At 39.7% G+C, this 21,295-nt stretch overlaps 1 protein-coding gene across 1 annotated transcript in view; it reads left to right on the forward strand.

Annotated features, from left to right (window-relative positions):
* The window catches only part of LOC104353746 (transmembrane protein 132D), a 269,150-nt gene that overhangs the window by 97,300 nt on the left and 150,555 nt on the right, over positions 1-21,295 (forward strand). The window contains exon 3 of the mRNA XM_086474139.1: positions 17,646-17,792. Within this exon, the coding sequence (XP_086330265.1) occupies positions 17,646-17,792 (147 nt within the window). The remainder of the gene's footprint in view (positions 1-17,645; positions 17,793-21,295) is intronic.

Genomic DNA, 21,295 nt, shown 5'->3' on the forward strand with positions numbered 1-21,295 from the left:
GGAGTATATTTCTGTGAAAGACAATTGAGACTGGATTTTCAGAGCTTGTAGCATCTTTTAAAGAAAATACCATTTCTGGATTTGGAACACCAGAACACTATAGTCCAATTTGACTGGCTCCACTTTTTTTCTATCAAGCGTGTGACAGAAGAGACCTGCTAGTAAATAGTCTCTCTCTTTCTGGTACGTGGCCTTTCCCAAACCTTCTTTGGCACTTGGTTTGCAAGGGTTGGTACAGAAAATATTTTTTTCTCTAAATATTTAATTCAAAGGAGCAGTACGGAAGTGTTCTTTTTCTTAGAGCCTTGCTGGCAACCTGCTTTATGTCACTGTAACAGTCATTTACTTGGCATACCATGGGCTATGGTGAAGGGACCCCAGTTTCTCTATTTCTCTCCCAAAACAAGTGATAGCATTGTTATGGGAACATGGCATTCTGATGAAGCAGAGCTCATTTTCTCTCATCCCCCTGTTCCAGTTGAGGGGAAATTCTCTGCTATGATGCCATTTTAAAAAAACAGTGTCATGACTACAGGGTAAAGTGGTTCCAGGAGCAGAGCCAGTGTATGTGAGTCAAAAGGAAGGCCAGCTAGCTCTTAAATACCCACCTAAGGCTGATGAGTTTTCTTTCAGTCGCAATCGGCTTGATGACACTTCATTTTTGACCTTTGGAAGTACGGTATCCTGATGGGACTTGTAGCTTCTTTGCTTTCAAAGTGACTTCACAGAATGTGAAACTAGTAAGAGCAACAGTTCCGATATCTTGCTTAAATTAATTCTGAACTGATTTATACCCAATTTCGTTCAAATCAGATAGTGCAAATGAGAGCTGGCAATTTGCATAGATATAGCAATTTGGAGAGGGGGCGTAGAAGAGCTTTTTAAAACCCAGATGGATTGCATGTCCTCAGTCTCTTAGCATGGGTAAAATCCAGGAAATTCTGAATTCTTAGTTCTGTCTCTTTTGTCTGCTCAAGTCCAATTATTCTGAACTAAAAATATCCTGTTATATCGTGGGGTAAATAGGTATGCTTCTCAGCAGTGTTGGGAAATTAATGAACATTTGAAGATGTGAATCTACCATATTGCCATGTTATCATTAGTTTATGTATTGCAGATATCATTTTGAAGACTAGGTTTCTTTTTAACTGTGAAAGAGGGGAATATGAATTATTGAAATAATGGGCTAAAATCTTATTTTAAATTGGATTCTGTTTCTTTAAATGATTTTTTACTATGAATTTCTGTTTTGTCTAATGTTGCATTTTCACTAGGTAATAGTCTTTTCCTGCATCATCAGTATCAGTAGCATTTAGCTTCTAATTCAATTAATCCATTATTCCAAGCAGAGCACATCTCAAGACAGTGTTATGGCACTGATCAGTCAATGCATAACCAAATATGATAATGCCTCTGATACACTGTACCACACTGAGTGACCCAGTTTCCAAATTTCGGTCTAACTTTGCTGTGCTTCAAGGACGAACTTAATGAACATTTGACATCAGATAATTCATTCTAACTGTATAGGCCAGAGCTATTGCCTACTGCTAATACAAGTAGGATTTGCTAACAGCACTACCTAGTATTTGACTCTCCAATGCTGTTCATGGCTTTCCTTCCCTTCAGAATAGGATTTTTTTGGCCAGGTGGAGTGAAAATTAATTAGTCTATCCTCCTGCACTGTTGCAGTACATACATATGTATAGTGATAGCTCTGTCAGAGTTTCCTAGAGGGAAGGTCTTCAAATTAGCCTTCAGAAGGGCCTGTCAGAATTTTTTTATTTTTTTTTTAGTGTGTACCATTTTAGTAAATCTCCTCTAGCAGTCACCCCCTGACTTCCAGGCAGATATTTTTGGAAGAGGAATAAATTATTTATTTAGCAAAACCTTGGAGCTGATTTATTGCCCCTTGTACCCAGAACTCTCTGCCTCTGTTGGAAATAGCCTACTTGATTGTGTTCTGTGAGGGCAATTGTGTGCCAGATCTTGTGAGGGACCAAGTGTGTCCATGGCGGCTGCTATTCTAGCTGATACCAACATCTGTTTTCAACATTAGAGCAAGGAGCTTCCAAAACAAAGAATGTGAGGTGTGAGGGCTTTTTGCTCAGGAAACAGCCTCTCCAAAGGAGGCTACTGGCAGGTTCCCCATCCCCACGGACTGGGCAAAGAGTAGGACATTACATGTAGTGACTGGTGGATTTACGCTGTCTTTCCCCAAACTAGCCCTGTTACAACAAGTAGCTCTTGATGAAGTTTTCAATATTAGCAGTGATTCCTAAAATACAATAGGAGGTTTCTGTCATTGACAGGTAGCTGAATTAAAAGCTTTGCCATGAATTTTATGCAATCCTAATGGACTGTAATCCTTACAATGCGTCAGGTTTGTGACTGAGATTACTAAAATATTTACCCTGACATCCTTCTTTTTTAATATATTTGTTTTCTATGTCTTAGGTGAAAGCAATACATCAACAGAAAAACAGGTATTTTTCATGAATCTGTTATCAGCAGCCAACAAGAAAGGTTGAGGTTTTTTACTAATATACTGTTTCTTCCATATTTCCTGACCAAGAAAGGCAGTTCCAAGGGAACCTTTGTAGCCACAGAGCGGAGACTGGCACTTGCCTTTTTCTTTTTATAACAATCTGTGCTACAGCATCTTTGTTTTCCCAGCCCCACGTTGACCTTCTTCAACTCTGCATAGTCTCCTCAGGATCCCCAGTGTCAGGGCTCTTTCTACACACCCACTACAGCACACTGATAAAGAATAGATTTGAATACTTAAATCAGTTGTCACTCCCTGCCCCCAACTCTTTGGCATGCATGGTTGTTTTTATGGTTCGTTTGTGCTCTTTGCTTGCAGCACGTGTGTCATGTCATCACCAGTTTTCTCACAGTAGGACCCATGATGGCAGGGGCCGTTGTTTAATTAGTCTCTCTACAAACTGCCTCGAGTTGCAAAGGCAGTTGTTCAAAGAAATATGCAGTAGAGTGTGACGCACACAGAGCTACCTTTATTGTGGACTTGAAATAGGTCTTCAAAGAAAACTTTCTGTATAAAGAATCTGTGTGCAAAATGGCTCATGAAGTGCTAATTTCAATGCAGTTGAATGAACTGTGGACTGAATTCTTCATTGCCATGTTTATTGATTCATCATTTACCTCTGCAATTTCGGAATAAAACAGTGTGATTTTCAGAATGATAGCACTGTGTGCACATTTTGTGCAGGAGAAATTCCAGCTGCAGCTGGAAAAATGTTCTTTATGAAACAAATGTCTGCCTTAAGCTCATTAAAAAACCCCCAAAACGCCAAAACAGTCTAAAAGGTGAGAGTGGTGTCTGTGACCTTACTTTTCACCAATTGCCTAGAAATACCTTGATCTAAAAGCTAAGTGGGGATGGGTCAGCTCTGCTCTTGCACTAGAAATCTTCAGAGAACAGTGTTGTACCAGGAATCCCATGGATTGAGGGTACTTTCCTTTCAAATCAGCATGGCTCCATTGACCCATTGTCATCTGTGGGACTTTTATCCATTTAGTGGTAACTTCTGTCTATTGGTTAGCAAGCTCAATTAGGTTTTGCAGGTTTTTCAATATTATGAATTTTAACCCAGTTATCAAAATACCAACATGTATTGTATTCTGCCGACCTCAATGGCCTGTGGTGTTTCAGTGGGTCACAGAGCTAGGTTGTGGCTTCTGCAGTGACTGTCATGGGAATAGAACATACTGAATGTCTCAAAGCAGTTACTATGAAGGCAAAAGTTCAACCAAAGACCATGGCTCAGAAGGAGGGGATGGGATGTTCATAGAAGCCTCTGCTGCTACTGGCATCTTATTTGGAAAAGTGATTTTTTTTTTTTTTTAAAGGATAATATTCAGTCACAACCAGTTTTTGCTAACAGATTTTTATCTCTTAACCACCTTACAGTGCCAGTTGGAATGTAAACATTAATATTCAGTTTTCATCCTATGCATACTTTCAGAGCGAGTCTCTTATTTGTCCTCACCTACTGTGTTTCGATTCATAATACAGAGCAGTTGTGAAGTACACAAGATAGATTCCTTCCCAATTAAGCTAAACCAGAAGATGTGGTTACCAAACACACTTGATCAGCTAAAGGAACATCAAACCACAGAACTGGGCTAGGACATCAGCAGGTACAGCTACTGAATCTTCTGTAGCATAGACATGGTGTCCTCAGTATCATTTCACCCCATATATAGTCTCCTGTTGCACTATGGACAGCTCTCCAAGACTGCCTTAGAAACTCTGGTACTAAAGGCAGTGCATGGCATGTGTTGAGGGAAAGGAGTGAATTATATCCTCAGTGCTAAAGTCCTCAGGAGGGCCTGCTGGGTCTGGTATAACTTAAACAGGCAAGCTGCAGTCTGTCAGTGTGCGGGGGGGGGTTGCAGCAGCCCCACACCAACGAGGTAAATGGCTTTAGTTTGGCTGCCAGGTCTACAGCCGCACTAAATGTGTCTAAACTGATGACATGTGCTCTCTGATGTCTGATCGGAGGTGTACCTGGAGTGTGTTGCAGCTCCTATCTGTCTCCAGACCCAGGCTCGGGAAGGACAGTGCATGGCCCAGGTGTGCTTCAATGCACAGTCAGGAGAAGACTGCTGCGTGGGGCTGAAACTAAGAGTCTTTTTTGAACATTAATTTTGTCTATCAAAACTGTCAAATCTCCACAAAGAGGTTTCAGTTTGTGAGTGAATATCCACTTGGCAAGAGCACAGGAGCTAATTGATCAGAGATGAAGCTAAGAAAACAGGCGCTGGGATTTTACGGGGTCTGAGTAATGCCTTAATCCCTGGGCAGACTATTAATTTCCTTCTTACTACAACCATATGGGTTTCCCATGCTGAATGATAGTGTTATGCTGTGTTGTAAAATCCTTGCTGTGTAACAGGAGCATGGGTATTCCTGAAACTGTAGCTCACATTTCTTGTAGTTTAAAGAATGAGGGACAGTCAATATCCGATAAACTTACCTTTTCTTTCCTGGGCTGCCTTTCTGCAATTTTTCTCTCTCCATCATGCTTTCTTCAGACTCCAGGTATTCTGTCACTCTCAGCACTTTATCATCTAGCTGTTTTATCCATTGTGTTGATGTTTTGGTTGCCTGATAAAACAGCTCGTATTTCATAGCAGATTTTGACCTACCACCTGGTAGCCAGGGATACAACCTCTTTACTTTCAAAACAACTGCCTAGTGTTAATTTCTGTCTAGAGAATTGTACGAAGTGGCAAATGAGTTAACATTTTTGGCTGATTGCTACTGGGCTTTTGCTTCAGAAGTAAACAATATCAGTCATTGCCACAAGTAAGATTCCTGTATGTCAGCTCACTAAAATTTTTTAAAACCTCTGTCTTCAAAAGAGTGATCTGCTCCCAAAAATTGTGACACATTAAATCCAGTGTCTAAAGCTACGAGGTTTTAATAAAAAATAAAAGAAAAATGTACGTGCACTGTAATTCTTGCTCACTCTGCATTTTAAGTTCCCATATTCTGTTTTATGACATTTAACTTTGACCACTGATAGGTGGACATCAGGGGGTTCTCACACTTTTGAATTCCACGGTTGTATGCTGTCATGAGAAGTCTCTAACTCCTTCTCATCTTTCTTATGTTAAAATGCACAAGTAGAATGAAACAGTCTAAGGATATGCACGAAATTTGAGGATGAGAAGAGATGCAATTTTTCAGGATTTGTGTGGGGAGAGGATTACCTTTGTGTTCCTGAAAAAATAGGTCTGTCTTGGAAAGCATTCGACAGGGAGGTTTTTGTTTAATTCCAAGTGATCTCTTCTGCTTGGTTGGATCAGCCAAGCCCTCTTCTATGGCTCTTCCAGTCTTAAAATCATAACCGTAACTGTGCTCTGACATGCACTAGGGTTAACTGCTGCAGCTGGATACAGACAGTGTTGCGTGTACCCTACATTAAGGACACAGAATAATTTGGGGCAGTGTCATTTTTGTATTAATTGAACTCCCTTCTGCATCAGTGGCTTCATTGAGCTATTAGGGTTGGCCTGCAGCAGAACTCCTTGCTATTATTTAGCAAATGTTGCTTTGGTAGCCACTCGTGCAGATGACAGAAAGGTGGTTAAATAAGTTGGTATAGATGTATAGTGTTCAGCCTGAGATTTTGTGCATATAACAAAAATTCCTATTTGAATTGCTTAGTGAATATCTATTTTATGCCGATAGCAACTCTTTGGAGCAACGCAGGCTTTTTTCTCCATTAAAGAATCTGAACCCTTTATTTATACACTTATTTTACATTTTCTTTACTGTAGACCTGATTCTGTAAACCTTAAGTAATGTCATCAGGAATCAGCAGAATTGCTCCCATGAGCGATGAAACACCTTTATGAAAAAGGGTTTGCAGGCTCAGGATTTTTGCAGTGGAGATCGTTATATGCTGTTTTTCTGTCTTTCTGATGCTGTTCTTTGGACATCTGACATACATGTCATTGAATGAAGGACAAACACCGCACATATGGATCTGTGGGTGTTTTTAAAAATTTTTGGACAAGTTAATGTTACGGTTTAAAAATTTTTGGACAAGTTAATGTTACGGTACAGCTTGCTGTAAGTTGCTCCTGTGTTACCCCCTAGAGGGGACTGCGTACAGGCAATGGATGAGAGAATTCCTGTATAAGAGAACTAAGTATTCACGATTTCTGTGATGTCCAGAAAATGATTTTATCTGCAGCTGTGAGAAGTTGCTAGGGAACAGTGCTAACTCATTTTCACTGATCGGTCTTCATTAGCACTGTTGAGGTAATATTCTCTTTCGTTGCTCAGCGATACTGCCGTTTCATTTTGCAATAGGATGTGATTTGGAAATACCTCAAAACTGTCCTGCTTATGAAGTTTGAAATAAACTTTCTAGTAAAGAACCTTATTTAGATCACCTCCAAGCATCAAACCCTTCACCAACAGTTTCAAGGGGTCACTGTGAAGAACTGAATGGGTAGATTCAGTGTCAAGCGCTGGGGCTGCAGGAGGTGAGCCCACACTGGGAGGAGCATTAGGCTCAGAAACCATTTGTGCAATTGAGTGTCTCCAGGAAAGGACAGGAACATTTTTGGAGATTCTTTTGAGATAAACATGCTATCTGCATTTATGATATTATTGTGATTGCCAATACATTTTAGCCTCAGCCTGGAAACATTTGCTTTAAGGTGCACACTCTTTTTCACTGAACGTCAGACAGCTGGTCATCACATTGAAGGGAGTTTGGGTGGTGGCTGTTGATCTGCTTCATAATTCTGCTTGGTAAGTCAAAATTCTTGCAGTTTTGATTGATGGCAGCATCCCTCCATTCAAGTTGTGTAAAAAGGTGATTAGCCCTGGCTGGTGCACCAGCCAGGTCATAGCTCTGAAGTAGTATCTGCATCCCTCAACAACTGTGTCTTAATTGTGTGGCTTCAAATCAAGAAAATACTGCACCAGACATTGCTTTGCAGATAAAGCCAAAGAAACAGTCTTACCAACCCCATTGCTTCTTGATATGAATATATAGCTCTTTTCCTATTTCTGTGTTTGTTTTGGAAGACTGGTACTGCACAGTTCACCAGCCTTATCATCTTTATTCACTGTGTTTCTAATATTCTCAGTTGATTTAAGTGAATCCAGAAGAATTTCTCCACTTGTTAGTCACCCACTCAGCATAAAAATATATGTGCACACACATAAACACACACATACAAATGTCCCTGCAGTACTTAAAAAACTGTTCTGTTGTTCTATGCTGTTTTACTCCACCTGCAATGCATAACTGGGTAATCCATCATTACACTCATCTTGTAGTCTAGATGGTTCCCTGGGGGTTGCTCACAACCAACTTCACTCATATGCTTGCTGTGGTATGGTAGCTGTTTCCTACCATGTTTTTCACCTGTGAAATGGGGCAATGGCATTCTATTTTCACTGCACAGAGTCCCCAGTGCTGTGCTTTGTTTTTCCTATCCTCTCTTAAATCTAAATCTAATTTTAAAAAATTGTTGGTTGCACAGGCTGTGCTGTTAGCAGCTTTGCTGATGTTTGGCCAGAAAAGACAGGGATGTGTTGCATTGTTTTCTTTTTACAAGGAGTTTAGAAAGATGTATTTCAGACCTTACATCATATTTTTGCATTTATTTTGGAAACAGCAGTTGGAAAAAGTCCACGGGGCTCCAAGTCCCTTTAAATCAGCAGGCAGCACTATTTATCTTTGTCTTTCATTTCTGTAAACAAACACCTTCCTTCACACCCTTGAATACATAAATATTTTGTTTTGTTTAGTATTGTTGCTCATTATTGCCCAATTAACCATTCCTGCAGGAGAAAGTGCCATACAGCTGAGAGAGGTGACAGGAAGTCAGTTATCTTATGAGGCTGTGTTTGCTGAGTAGTTTGGGGTAAAAAAAAAAGGTCATGGATTTCCTCCTCACCTTGACCTCTATCAACCTTAGCACAGTATGTCCTCTTAAACATCTCTGTGCTTGTTTCACAATTCATAATGAGATAAGGCTCTGGGTGGGAGTGCCAGCTTGTCCCTTAACACCACAATACCTCCTTAAAACACAGCTAACAGTATGTTGTCGGTTGTAACAGCGATGTCTTACCTGTCGTATCACTGAGATTTTGCCTGCTAGTAGTGTACATTTCTGTGGTGCCACTTCAGGTTACAACACTGCTGTTTTCCTCTTTCTCACTGCCTTGCCACTTATTTGACATCATGTACAGTCCACAAGATGACATTAGCAGAAGGGTGCACCAGCCAGACTGCTGGCTGACAGACCTCAAGCTTATGAAAAACCTGTTTCTGACTTTTCCTTCATGTTGGGCGTCCCAAGATGACTGCTGCTGGGGTCCCTGGGGAGGCACGGGGCTATTCTTATTACTCATATAACTCCTAAGGTTTGCTTCCTGAGCTCTAATTCAGGGTCTTTCTGAAACAAAAGGATACAGTTGTGCAGGCCACAAAGGGTTGTGATTCCCACTGAGGACTGGGCCTTTTCATGGCTTGTTTAGTAAGTGAATAGAGGTGGGAGCTACAAACTCCATATTTGTTTCTGCTTTAAATTGATTTGAATGCGTTCTTCCCTTTTAATTCTCCAGAGACTTGTGCATATTACATCTTGCAAAACATGTTTTTGATAAGGACTTTCTTTCTGAAAGCCACAGAAATAAAATCTAAATCTGTGTGTAGTGCATGCATGTATACATATATACGCAACCGCCTGCATGCACATAAGCTGTAAGCATGGTAGGCAATTTTGGCAAGTCCGAGAGATACATATTACAAACAGATCTATTTTATTTAACTCCTGGTATGCACAATTCAACTTTTGAAGACTAAATAGGTCTTGTGCCCTTTCACTAACTAAATTTTGTTATAAATCTGCCTGGGCTGTATTTTTGTAATATCTCTATTTGAATGAGGGTGGTTTAGTGTCTGGGTGGAATGGTTTTTCCTCCTGAAATGTTAATTAGATGGAGAACATGTTATGCTTTGGAAAAGCTGCATTGCAAACCCATAGATAAACAGATTGATTTAATTTTAATCTGCTTTCATGGTGATGCATAATGATAACTGGCTTCTGTCTCACAGGGCTGAAAACCACAGACCTTAATAAGAGTTTGTGGGTATATTATACAGCTTTAAATAGCTTATGTTGTGCTAGACCGCTCTCCATGAATTATTCTGACTCCATCAGTATCTCAGGGACTCCCGATTCTCTTCTGCTGTGGATTTTCAATCAGTGAAACTATTAGTGTAATCTGAAGAAACTTCGAGGCATCTTCTCTGAAAACAACTGACAACACTGGTTTGTACATGAAGTATTCAATGGGGAAAACAAAACAAAAAAGCTTTACAGAAGCCAGCTCTGTGCATTAAATCCTGGCATCCAAATCCTACCTTTTATAAGCCATGCCAAAATTGATTACAAAATTAAAAGCGAGACATTCAGATGATTAGCATGAAGTGTCTTACTACATGACCTATTTTTTGTGATATGTCATTTCTTTTTGCGCTGAGAAAGCTGCAATTTTGTTTAGTCAGTTCTAAATCAGTTTGTTTAAGTGGGTCCTTCTCAAAACCAGTTCCTTCCATTAAAAGTTCCAACTATGAAGGCTTGTTCCTGGTAGGTCTTTCTTTCTTCAGAGGTTCATGATAAATACAAATCCAGAAAGCCTTTGTATGCTTGGTTTTCATGCACCCACTGCAAATAAGCCCTAAGTCTAACAAAACCAGACTGAGTTCTGCCTGTTTTCTCAATGACAGACACATTTTATTTTTGACTGATGTTCGAGGAGATGAATCTCTTTCAGACTCAAATTCTGTCCTGTATTAGCTTCAGCCATAAAAAGCAACAAAACTGTAGAAGGAGGCAAAAGAAGAGTATGGCCTTAAAGTGTATAAATTTAGCATCACCCTAATGTTGTACATAAAATTAGAAGTGGAAATGCTGGGAACACAAATTCCAACCAGTCCTCCTTGCACCATGGAGTGAGTGGTTAATTTGATCAGCTCTGTATATATAAGAAATGTGTCTGGGCCAGTCTTTAGAAGTCAATAGGACAAAAAAGGCTTTTGCAAAAGGAAGTGACTGGGCCACTTATGCTAAAAGTGTTTACTGATTCCTCGTCTGCTGCAAGACCTCCCACAGTAACACGAGTTCCACACCAGCTGAGGTGGAAGAAGTGGCAGCTTCTGACAGCAAGAATTTCTAATCTCTTGAGGACTGCTCAAAAAGGTGGAGAGTCTGCCCAAGACTGTCCCCCAAAGACAAAGGGGCTTGCTGTCCACTGAATTACCTCTGGTTTTTGCTTTTGCTAGAAAGCTTGACTCCGTGCTTCACCCTCTTTTAATTTTGTTATGTCTGGTGTATTCTCTAATTAACGTACTTAATTCTTATTCCAATGCTATTCATTAGCTTACTGGCTTTTTTGGCATTCACAAAGCCATCTTTCCTGTGTTCTCTTTAATTTTGGTATTTCAAAATTAAAAAAAAAAAAATCCTGGCCTGAAGTAAAGGCAGAAAATTTGTTGCTGTTTTCCATTGCTATCTGGTGTTTCAGTGCATTTTAAAATGATTCTTTGAGCACAGAGAGCTGCAGGTGCAGCCCATGCACTGTAAGGCACGAAACGGGTCACTGCCACATTAGCAGCCCAGGATTCCCAGGAATACAGCACAAGCTATATTTTTTCCCTTGGTTCTAGATCATCTCTCTGAACCTATTGAGAGCAACAAAACCCCAAAAAATTGGCAATAGTCTGAAGGATGATGGTGGGCAGTAGCACATGCTCCTTTTTCCATGCTTGAAGAGAGAATAGAACTGGTCCTGGGATTGCTTAGTAGAATCAAGCCTCTGGGAGGAGGAGGAGGTTGTTTGCAGGAGGTGAAACATCAGGATTCAAATGCCAGACTCAAGTGTTCTGGTATCAAAATGGTCTAATTTATGCAACATGCAGCAACAAGATGACCTCAGATACTGCAGAGGATGACTGCATTTAAGTACTCAGAGTGTTAGCTTTTGAGACAGTGATTATTCTGCTCTTACTGACTTGCCAGCAAGAGACAGCTACCTGGGAATTCTTTGAATAGATCTACCGCTTAGTCATGCCAAAATTGCTGTCTAGATTTTTAGATCCCATGGTAGCATCCAGTCCCATACTACCTGATTCCTAAGATATGACATTTAATTCTGATCTTCAGAAAGATAATGAGGTCTGTCAGCTCACTGTTAGAGTCTGGGGGATGGCTATTTTAGCTCTTCAGCCTCTTCGAAGTGGAGCTCCAGGAAATACAGCCTAGATGTTTCCACCTCCAGCAGCAGAAATTTGTTACTGGAGCAAGAGATGATGTCACTGGAAAAAGCCTGCATGAAGAGCAACCCGTGGCACTGCCGCCAGCAAACATGGGCTCTGGGCAATGACATATATTGGGTATTTACAGGTTAGGGCTGTGAATACTTTCAGGGTTTTTTGCAGGGATTATTTTGCTGCTGTCTTAGATCAGTGCATTAGATTCTTCAGTGACAGGAAATGGACCCAATTTATTTGTCTTATGACTGGAAAAGCTACGGACAGGTCCATTTCTGCTCACATATTGTTTGTCTTTGATTTGAAATGGACTGGTGGGGAAAAAGTGTCTCCCACAGCTGTTACTGCTGTCACTGCTGTCCAACGGTGGTGAATATTAGTAAAGTGAAGACTGCCATGCTGCACAGCTAAACACTGCTTTGATATCTCTCCATTGCTGGATTAAGATTAGACTCTGCGCAGGAAAAAGCACTAAAGATAAACAGAAATAGAAACACCCTCAAGTTATTTCTGAAGTGCTTTGGGGAGATATGGTGACAAGGCAAATTCAGAGCCCACTGCAATGTTTGTTAGGTGTCTAGAAGCTCTCAAAAATGTACCCCTCTGCACACAATTTATCTGTCACCTTTTAGTCACCACTGGTAACAAGATGATAACCAGTGGTAGCACTGTGTTAACAGCCTCCCTTTTCTTTTTATTCCTTTGATGTTGAAAGTAGCTCACTTTCTCAGAAGGAGCATGAAAGGTTCCCACAGATCTTTGCTCTGAGCACTCACAGTAATAAAAAACTAGATTCAATGTCATGGGTCTAAACCATCTTTATTTAGAGCTGTTTAGGGGTTAAATTCCCTGTTTATTTGCACTTTGTTTTGGAATGAAGGGATGTGTGATATATGTGTGCTGCAAGCAGGACATTGTCAGGAGTAAAATGTGGAGAGGGGAGTCTTGCCTGTGGCAGGATATCTGCGGCTTCTGCACGCTCCTTGTCTTTGATCTCTTGCACCTCTTGAGGGTGAATTTGCGTGTGTGCTCGCTCTCTCCCCCCCCCCCCCCCCCCCCCCCGCTCCCTCCCCCCGCTCCCTCCCTTCCCTGCGGTGCTTCAAACCAGACACTTTGTTGACATTGTACCACGGCACTTAGCAGCACACATGCTTTAATGCTGTTATTTTTCACCAGCCAGCTGTTCCACTTTATACAACGCTTAAGTAACAATTTCACAGCCATTACCAGCCTGCAGTAATGACATGGGCTGAAAGCTAAGCTAAAGCTAACTGGTTGTAAACTGCAAAAACTGGGAGATGCTGAAACAGACACTTTGATAAATGAGAGGGGACATCACCTGCATTTTAATTGGTCGAGTTGGAGCCTCTTTCATCACTCGAGTAAACATAGTGTTTAGTGGGTCAGGAGATAGAACTGGGAATCACTATCTTTATGCACTTAGGAAATATATTTCCTTGATTTCAGGTGTGGTGTATTGATTCTGGGAGTTCCTTCTACGTTTTTTTTTTTCTTTCTCCCTCTCCTCGATGTGTACCCTGTCAGCATTGATGGGTTTTCAGGGACTGAAGACTCCCAAGGGCTTTGTTTGCCATGATTGATTTGGTGCAAGGGGTGACCGACTCACGAGTCTTAGTAACTGATGTGCTGCACAGGGAGCAGTGATCCAGAGGTAAATAACAGCTTGTGGAAACACCTATGAAAGTGTTTAGTTGGTTAGGCTCCTTGTTTGAAAAAAAAACAACAACCCCAAACTAACCACAATTGAAATGCTCAATAAGTCCTTTCTCTCCTGCTCTTTTAAAAAGCAGAATCTGGCCCAAAGTGACATGATGGTCACCAAATATTCAAACAATTTTACTTGCTGCTGCCCAGCCACCGCATTTAAGCAAGCATGCAATCTGTTGTACTTAGATTAACGGTGAGCAAATATATAAAAAAGCTCTGTCATATGCCTTTTTGCATATTGCAGTTGGGAAATCTTAGTAGGCTGAACTGTGGCTGAACCGAAGAGCTGTCTCATGAGCACTCTTAAGAGCAGCTGAAGGGTCGAAGACCCAGCTTGCCCTGTGACAGCCAGGCAGTTCGATAAAGCAGATTTGCAAGAAAGTAATTGAGACCTGACAGCAGTCATAGTGTTTTCACCTCAGGTGTCTTTAGTTTTATCTGTTGACAAATAACATAGTTATTATTAACCCTGTTTCATCCAGTTCATTCTTTGGTAATTGCAAAGTGCTACTGCGATTGTAAATTAGATGAATAAAATTCTTCAAATCCCCAACAGTGACAAATGCAACATTGAGACATACTAGAGTAAAAAGCGTTTCCTGGGATTGTTGAATTGAAGCTCTAGTGCTAATTGTAGAAGTATATTTAACTGATTCTTCAAAAAGAGTTCCTAACCTGTAATTCTGTAGAAAACAACAATCTTGTTGTGTTATTGTTTTCAGTAAAATTAGAGGGTTGGGACTTCTAATAGATGAGTAAATTAAACCTTATCAAAAACTCTTCTAAGAAATCCTGATCCATAAACTGCAATTACCCCAAGGAGTATGCACAAGGATCTGCATTTGTTTTGAAACATCAGAAGTCAGTGCAGGATGGCAGTTTGTTGTTGGATAAAGTGAATGTCAAGGATAAACAAACTCAGCTTGTCTTACTGGTTTGTGTCCACTTTTCTGGTTTACCTCATCGCTCTGGCATTTAAAGGAATCTAGACAGAAAACAAGAGGATGGTATCAGTTATGTGTCTGTGTTTGTATGCTTATTTTAATCTGTTTTTTACTGCTTTTTAAAATACGTGAGAAATTTCCTCAATTTTCACTGTGTTGCTGTTTACTTAAGCAGTACTGAGACCCTGCACAGCTTTCATGATTGCAGTAAAGCTATTGTATGTGTGCCAGCAGGGCGAGATGGCGTACGCTAGTCTTTATTGCAGCCTTTTGGTACTTAAAGGGGGCCTATTAGAAAGACTAGGACAACCTTTTTATCAGGGCTTGTTGTGATAGGACAAGGAGTAATGGGTTTAGACTAAATGAGGGTAGATTTAGACTAGATGTAAGGAAGAAATTTTTTACAATGAGGGTGTTGAAACACTGGCACAGGGAGCCCAGTGAGGTGGTAGAAGCCCCATCGCTGTAAACATTCAAGGCCAGGTTGGTCGGGGCTCTGAGCAATCCCATCTGGTTACAGATGTCCCTGCTCGCTGCAGGGGAGTTGGACTAGATGGCCTTTAATGGTCCCTGCCAGCCCAAACTATTTTGTGGTTCTGTGGCTCTATGCTGTGGTCTAAAGTGGCTTTTTTCTTGTTTCCCTACCAGTTTTGTTAATAAAAAATGTAAAAGCATAACTGTTGTATAGTCAATGTACTCTATTGTGTGTTTTTAAGTAGCAATTGTAGCATAGTAATTACTGGTAACCTCCAGCCATGGGAAAATGATTACTTTTATGTGAGGCTACCGTCTGCTCGGGTTTCCAGGGCATGGACCCTTTTTTTTTCCACCCCAGAAATCTTGTCCAGGAGAATTCAAGGGCTTAATATCTTTTTCCTGGACTTCCAAATGTCTCAGAGTGTTCCTGCATGTGACCCAGAGAAGGCCCCATGACATATAAAAAATCTTAGATGCACTCATTGGCCTGTGCAGACTGTGGGGGCAGCAGGTGGTTACCGATCGAACGTGCTGCGCGCTGCACCGATGGCTTGTTATACCTACACGGCAGACCTGAGGGGCCAACCTTCCAGCACGAGCTCCAGGCATGTGTGGCTTTGTGAACTGAAACTAGCCACTCACTTGCACCCTTGGTCTGTGGCTGTGAGCGATTCAGCCGCTGTCCTGTGTTAGAGCTAAGCACGGTGAGCTGGCTCCATCGAGACAGCTGACTTTTCAAATATATGAGCTCAGCTAGGTGGCCCAAATCCCACACTGGCGCCTTCTTATCAGCCATGATCAACTACTGGAGAGGCAGCAGCCACATTGGAGAGCTAGAAGGGTGGGTACGAGTTTCTTGATCATAACCAGCTTAATTTGGATAGATCCAAGCCACTCTGCTTTCCCTGTGAAGTGGGAATAATTTTTCTACTCTCGGTCTTAGTTGACACCGAGCAGTTTTCCTTTTTAGAGGTGGAACAGAAAGGCGGGACCAGATGCTGGTCACTAGGAATAGCTAAAGACATATGCTGAAAAATGTTTCATCCAGATTGTCTGGCCTTTTTCTGTCTCCCTCTCTTTCTCTAAGATGCCAGGAATTCAGTTTAATTTCAACTCTTCTTTGACCGTTGATCTCTTGTCCTGAGGGATGTTTGTGGTCTAGGAGCAGTAACTGCACCTGTTTAAAATGCATTTTGTGAAATTAGTGTAGAAGAATTTGAGCACAAATTGGCAGCCTTCATATATCAATTCTTCCAGGTGTGCTGAGGAAATTACAGCCACTGCTGCTGAGTTAGTGGTAGAAGAAATGAGATACAACCCTTTTTGTTCAAGACAGTTGAAGGAATTCTTTGGCTTTTTATTCTGAAAACATCTGTGTGGATGTTGTCCTTCAAAGATTCACAAGTAATCTCATGCAGAGGCAGAGCTGATAGTGCTTGTTTTATTGATACTAGCATCTCTGCATGGCAGCAGCTGTTTATACAAAAAAATCACATACCTTTTTGGTTTTTTTGCCCAGAATTGAGAACTTGCCATAACACCGAATGGATTTTGTGTATGAGATTTTAAGCAAATATAATTAAACTGTCATTTCCTGACAGCTCATATATGAGGCTGTTTGACCACAATGGACTTTTTTGTTTTTGCAAACACATTCAGAACCCAAAAGTTAACAGCACTAGAAACTCCTAGTTCAGTAAATTGGCCAATGTTATATATCTGTGGACCAATTCAGTAGTGCTTTAAGATACATATTTAGATATTTAGTTAAAGAAAGGGAGAGAAAGAATTAAGGAATACAATACCTGCTAAGAGAAAATAAAACTGATATTATTAGAAATATAGAGATATTGCTCCTCTTCTTCACTGGTTATTCAAAACAAGAAGTGTTATGCTAACACGTGAGAACCAGAACGTACTTCTCAGTAGGAGCCAGTTCAGTTGTCATGACTGTAACACTTTCTCATAGAGCTTTTCCTATTGCTTAACTTCGTACATAGAAACAGAATTCCAAAGAAACCAGTCACATTTGGAAAAATAAGAATATTTCTAAGTATTTTTAGGATCAGAGCTGATAGAACAGTTAAAACCAACAGTATTAAAAGAAAATTAAGAAATGTTGTGGACTCAGAACGATGATGAAAATTGGAGCAAAGACATGAAATGTGATCTCCCAGTAACCTGGGGAGGAGGAGAAGAAAAATTAGGTTTTGCTTGTAATATGAATCCTAGCAATGGCTCCTCATTCCAGATATAAGCCCCAGCAACAACCTGACTTTTTGTGACAAAAATACTTTCCCCTCTAATACAATAATATCTAGTCAAGAGAGAGCTTTAATGTGCTCACTGGTGCCCAGGGTGTGGATAATGGAAGAGCAGGAGCGAGGAGCATGCTCCAGAACATGTCTGTTCTGCAACTTAGCTATGACTAAAGCCATAATTACCATTAGTTCAATAAGATTTCTATCTTGATATCATTTCTTCAAAATATGGAATTCTTAATTAATTTTCTCATCTCATTTCCTTGTAATACTGTTGAACTCTAACATTAGAGTGGTAGCATTTTCTGTGGGGCAGTAATGGGAACTTAATGAAGAAATAAGTAACAGATTGAGCTGACATTTTGTATCTAATTGGTGAAATATCATCTTGTTCCTCCTAGGGCAAAGGTGAAGAAAGGTGTGAACATTTTCAGTGTAAGAGCCAGCAGCCCGTACTTATGGGACATCAGAGAGAGCATGGATTATACCGGGAAATATGCACCAGCTGTTATTGTTTGCCAGAGGAAATCTACTGCCTCTGAAAACAGGTAGGTCATTTCCAGCAGTTTATCTTGTAATTAGTAATGACTGTTTTCCTTTTCAAAGCTTTTTTTGCCATGATTTTAATAAGTTTTATTATAGCGCATGATGAAAATGCTTTTGGAAAAGCTGTGGCTGTCTTTATTTTGTAGTGCTTTGCTAATTCTTCCGCATACACTTTGAACAAAATGTTACTCAATCCTAAGGAAGTTAAAACTAGCAGGAAATAATGTTTTCACAGAGTAGTTAGAAGAACATGTTTCGTATCATAGAATTTGGTTGTGACTAGTTTAATCTCTTCTAACTATTTGCTGCCAGGCATTATATCAGAGTATCAGGGAGTTTGTGTTGGTGGCTTTTTTTTGCTTACAGTTTTTCTGATGGGTAGGGGTTTGGCTTTTGGTTGCTTTTTATTTCTTGGGTTTTGGTTTTGATTTGGTTTTTTTTTTCTTTTTTAATTCAGAGGAAACTAAAACATACTGCTGGTATCAAACCCATGTTTTTGTCAGTGAGATTTATATGAATTTTTAATCTGCAGAAGGGAATAGATTTTCCATTTTCCATTCCCGCTGTGCAACACCTTAGATGGAACACTGACCTGTCTTAAACAGCATTCATCTGGCAGGTGGATGTTCCTTTGCTAATGACAACTGATTGCTTTAATGAATATATTTTTATATCATTTGCTGCTTTTTGTTCATTGTTTCTGGAACTGTATATGCCAAGTGCATATTTATAAGGATTTGACTTCCCGTGTGTGTATTGTGTTTGGCATTGCTGTTAAAAAACTTGCAATATAACATGGAAGTACTGTGCTGTGATTTGCTTCTGAAATGTTACAAAATGTTATAGGCTTTGGGGATTTATGTGGTTTAGAATTTTTAAATAAATACCCTCTGAGCCAAATAACTATGAAGTTTCATTTCTTTGCAATCTGGGTATATAAGAAAAAGAGGAAGGGAAGAATTTGCCTTCATAATCATGACAAATCACTTTTTCCTTATTATAACTCAGATACTGCACGGTTTCTCTGCACAATTTCTCTGCTATAGTATCCTGAATTTTCTCATCTAAACCATTTATTGTCACATACCTGGCTGAATTTTATTGGTCAAACCAGAATTGTGTATACATGCCAAGGTCAGAGCTTCCTACTGCCTAGCACAATCTGTCAGATAGATTCTTTAAAATCCCAGTTCAAAGCTATTTGAAGACAGTCTGAATATTTTCATTGACTGAAATGGGCATTGGATCAAAATCAAAGATTATTTCAACGATGAGTTTTCCATCACACTTTATCTGGTTGGGCCCATACAGTGCATTTGCCTGATTTCTCTTCCTCATCAGGAAAACATAATGCAACCTCTTGGGTGAATTGAAGCTTGGCAACTTCTTTCACTTCACTATTCATCATTCAGTGGCAAGCCTTCCAAATGACTCCTTGTACACAAAGAAATAAATTGTTATGTCACCTTTCATGCAGTGGTTGTGGATCCAGTGTGCTTTCACATGTTGAGTATAAGCATTGCTTCATGTCTATTAAAAGAAATGTGAGCTCATATACATATCAGTTTTTACTGTAAAGAAAATCAAGTGAAGACAAGGTATACGTGTAACTCTTACAACTTCTGGTTTGACTTATTCCATCTGAGTTCCCATTTGAGATTTTGTGGTTTTCTCGCTTGTGATAACTTCTTCCTCATGGTTTGTAAACGAATGTAAAATATTTGCAATACTTTATTCAGTATGTTGTTTTTGTCATAAAATTTAGTCATATCTATTTTGCTGTTCATTTTAAGAAGGAAGATCAAGCATTATATGGGGAAAGAGTGTGCTCAATATTTGTTTGGAAACAATTATTTCCTTATCTAGACATTTTTGATGTCACTAATTATCTACAATGGATAACAGCTAAATATTTTTGTCTCTTACCAAATCGTTTGCCTCCATAATTCATTTAGAAATTCGACAATTTCTGTTTGTATATTGTTTAATTACTCTTAAAAATCAGAGTTCTGATCACATGAATGCAAAGGTGACAATGCTAATTAACTAAAGATTCAATACTTTTGTGGTTTTTATGGTTTTACATGGATCAGAAAATATAGTTAATAAAGCTTACTTACTGTAACAGGTGTAATTTAGTGGATTAAGGAGGCGATTGTGCAAGCGACAAACTTAACCAGGATGCCTGAGCATTTCTTTATTGACGTTTGAAATATATCAGTCATTTTATTTGGAGAGGTTCTGGCACCAAAAGCTTATCGTAACAGGATTAACATATAAATATTATCACAGCCAGCAGGGTGTTTTAGAATGAATATTAACAGCAAATATTATGAGTCTGTATGAGAATAACTAATGAAGCCCATCTGTCAAATATGATTCGACGTTCTCAGTGCCTTGCTTAATATGGGCTTGCAACAGTGTTCCAGATTAATGGTGAAGAAATTATAAAGTTCTCCCCAATTCTTCTGATTTCATTCTCAGGCAATAATAATTTTGTAACACTCTAAATCCTGACCCATGAGATTATTAGATGGGCTTACTACTTGTAGCATCTGTACAGCACTTCTGTTCTCTGTGAAACATCTATCTTCCATCCTCTGTTGTCATGTAGATAACCAAAAAAACAAATAGAAAATGGTGTAATGAGAATTAACCAGTGGCTCAGAAGCGTGACTTGGGAAACACTTGAATGCTGACTGAATCGGGGAGATACATCGTAATATGTGCCATCCTTACTTACATTCTTTGGAAGTTGGCTGATCTTTCTTTTTCTTAATTCCTCTTGTAACGAGGTGAATAGAATAGAAAGATGAGATTAAAGGAGTGCTGCATTTTTGGAATTTTTTCTTGGGTTAGTGCTGTTTCTTGCTGTATCTGAAATTGAGCGTCTCTGCTGTGCTAGTGATGCTTGAGAATAGCCAAAAGTGGAAGATCTGGATTCCTGTCTGTTCTTCTCTTGTATTTACTGTTGGACTGGAAGCATAGCATGCCAGGTGGGATGAGTTTGCAAAATTATTGAGGTGACTGAAGAGGCAGATTTATTGGATTTTCCTCGTCTGCGAAACATGGTTGATAGCACTTTCATGTATCCATAGCTGCTATGGAGACATTAAGCAAGAAATTCTGATATGATACTAATGGGTGTCATGATCCTCTTAAAATGTTTTATTCATGTTTATATTTTTGAGTACAAACGTGTGTTATTTCATTGGAGAATATTGTTCTCTGTGCTTACAGCAGGAATGAGGCCATTGATCCAAGCAAGTGCAAAACAATTATAGACAAAGCTTCTCCATCTCTGAGTAGAACCTTTACATTTGTATATGACCGTTTACTGTCTTACCTCCAAATGTATTTGAACTATATAATGGATTATTGCTTTCCTCAGCAATTTTCTTTTCCCTATTCTTGTTGTTGGAAATGTTGCAAAGGTAACATTTCTTTTGATACTTTTCCACTCTTGCTTTTTGGTTACAGTTCTGTAGCATTGAAGGAGTTACTG

Source organism: Leptosomus discolor, chromosome 16 (genome assembly GCF_034619465.1).
Source record: "Leptosomus discolor isolate bLepDis1 chromosome 16, bLepDis1.hap2, whole genome shotgun sequence".
NCBI classification, from domain to species: Eukaryota; Metazoa; Chordata; class Aves; order Leptosomiformes; family Leptosomidae; genus Leptosomus; species Leptosomus discolor.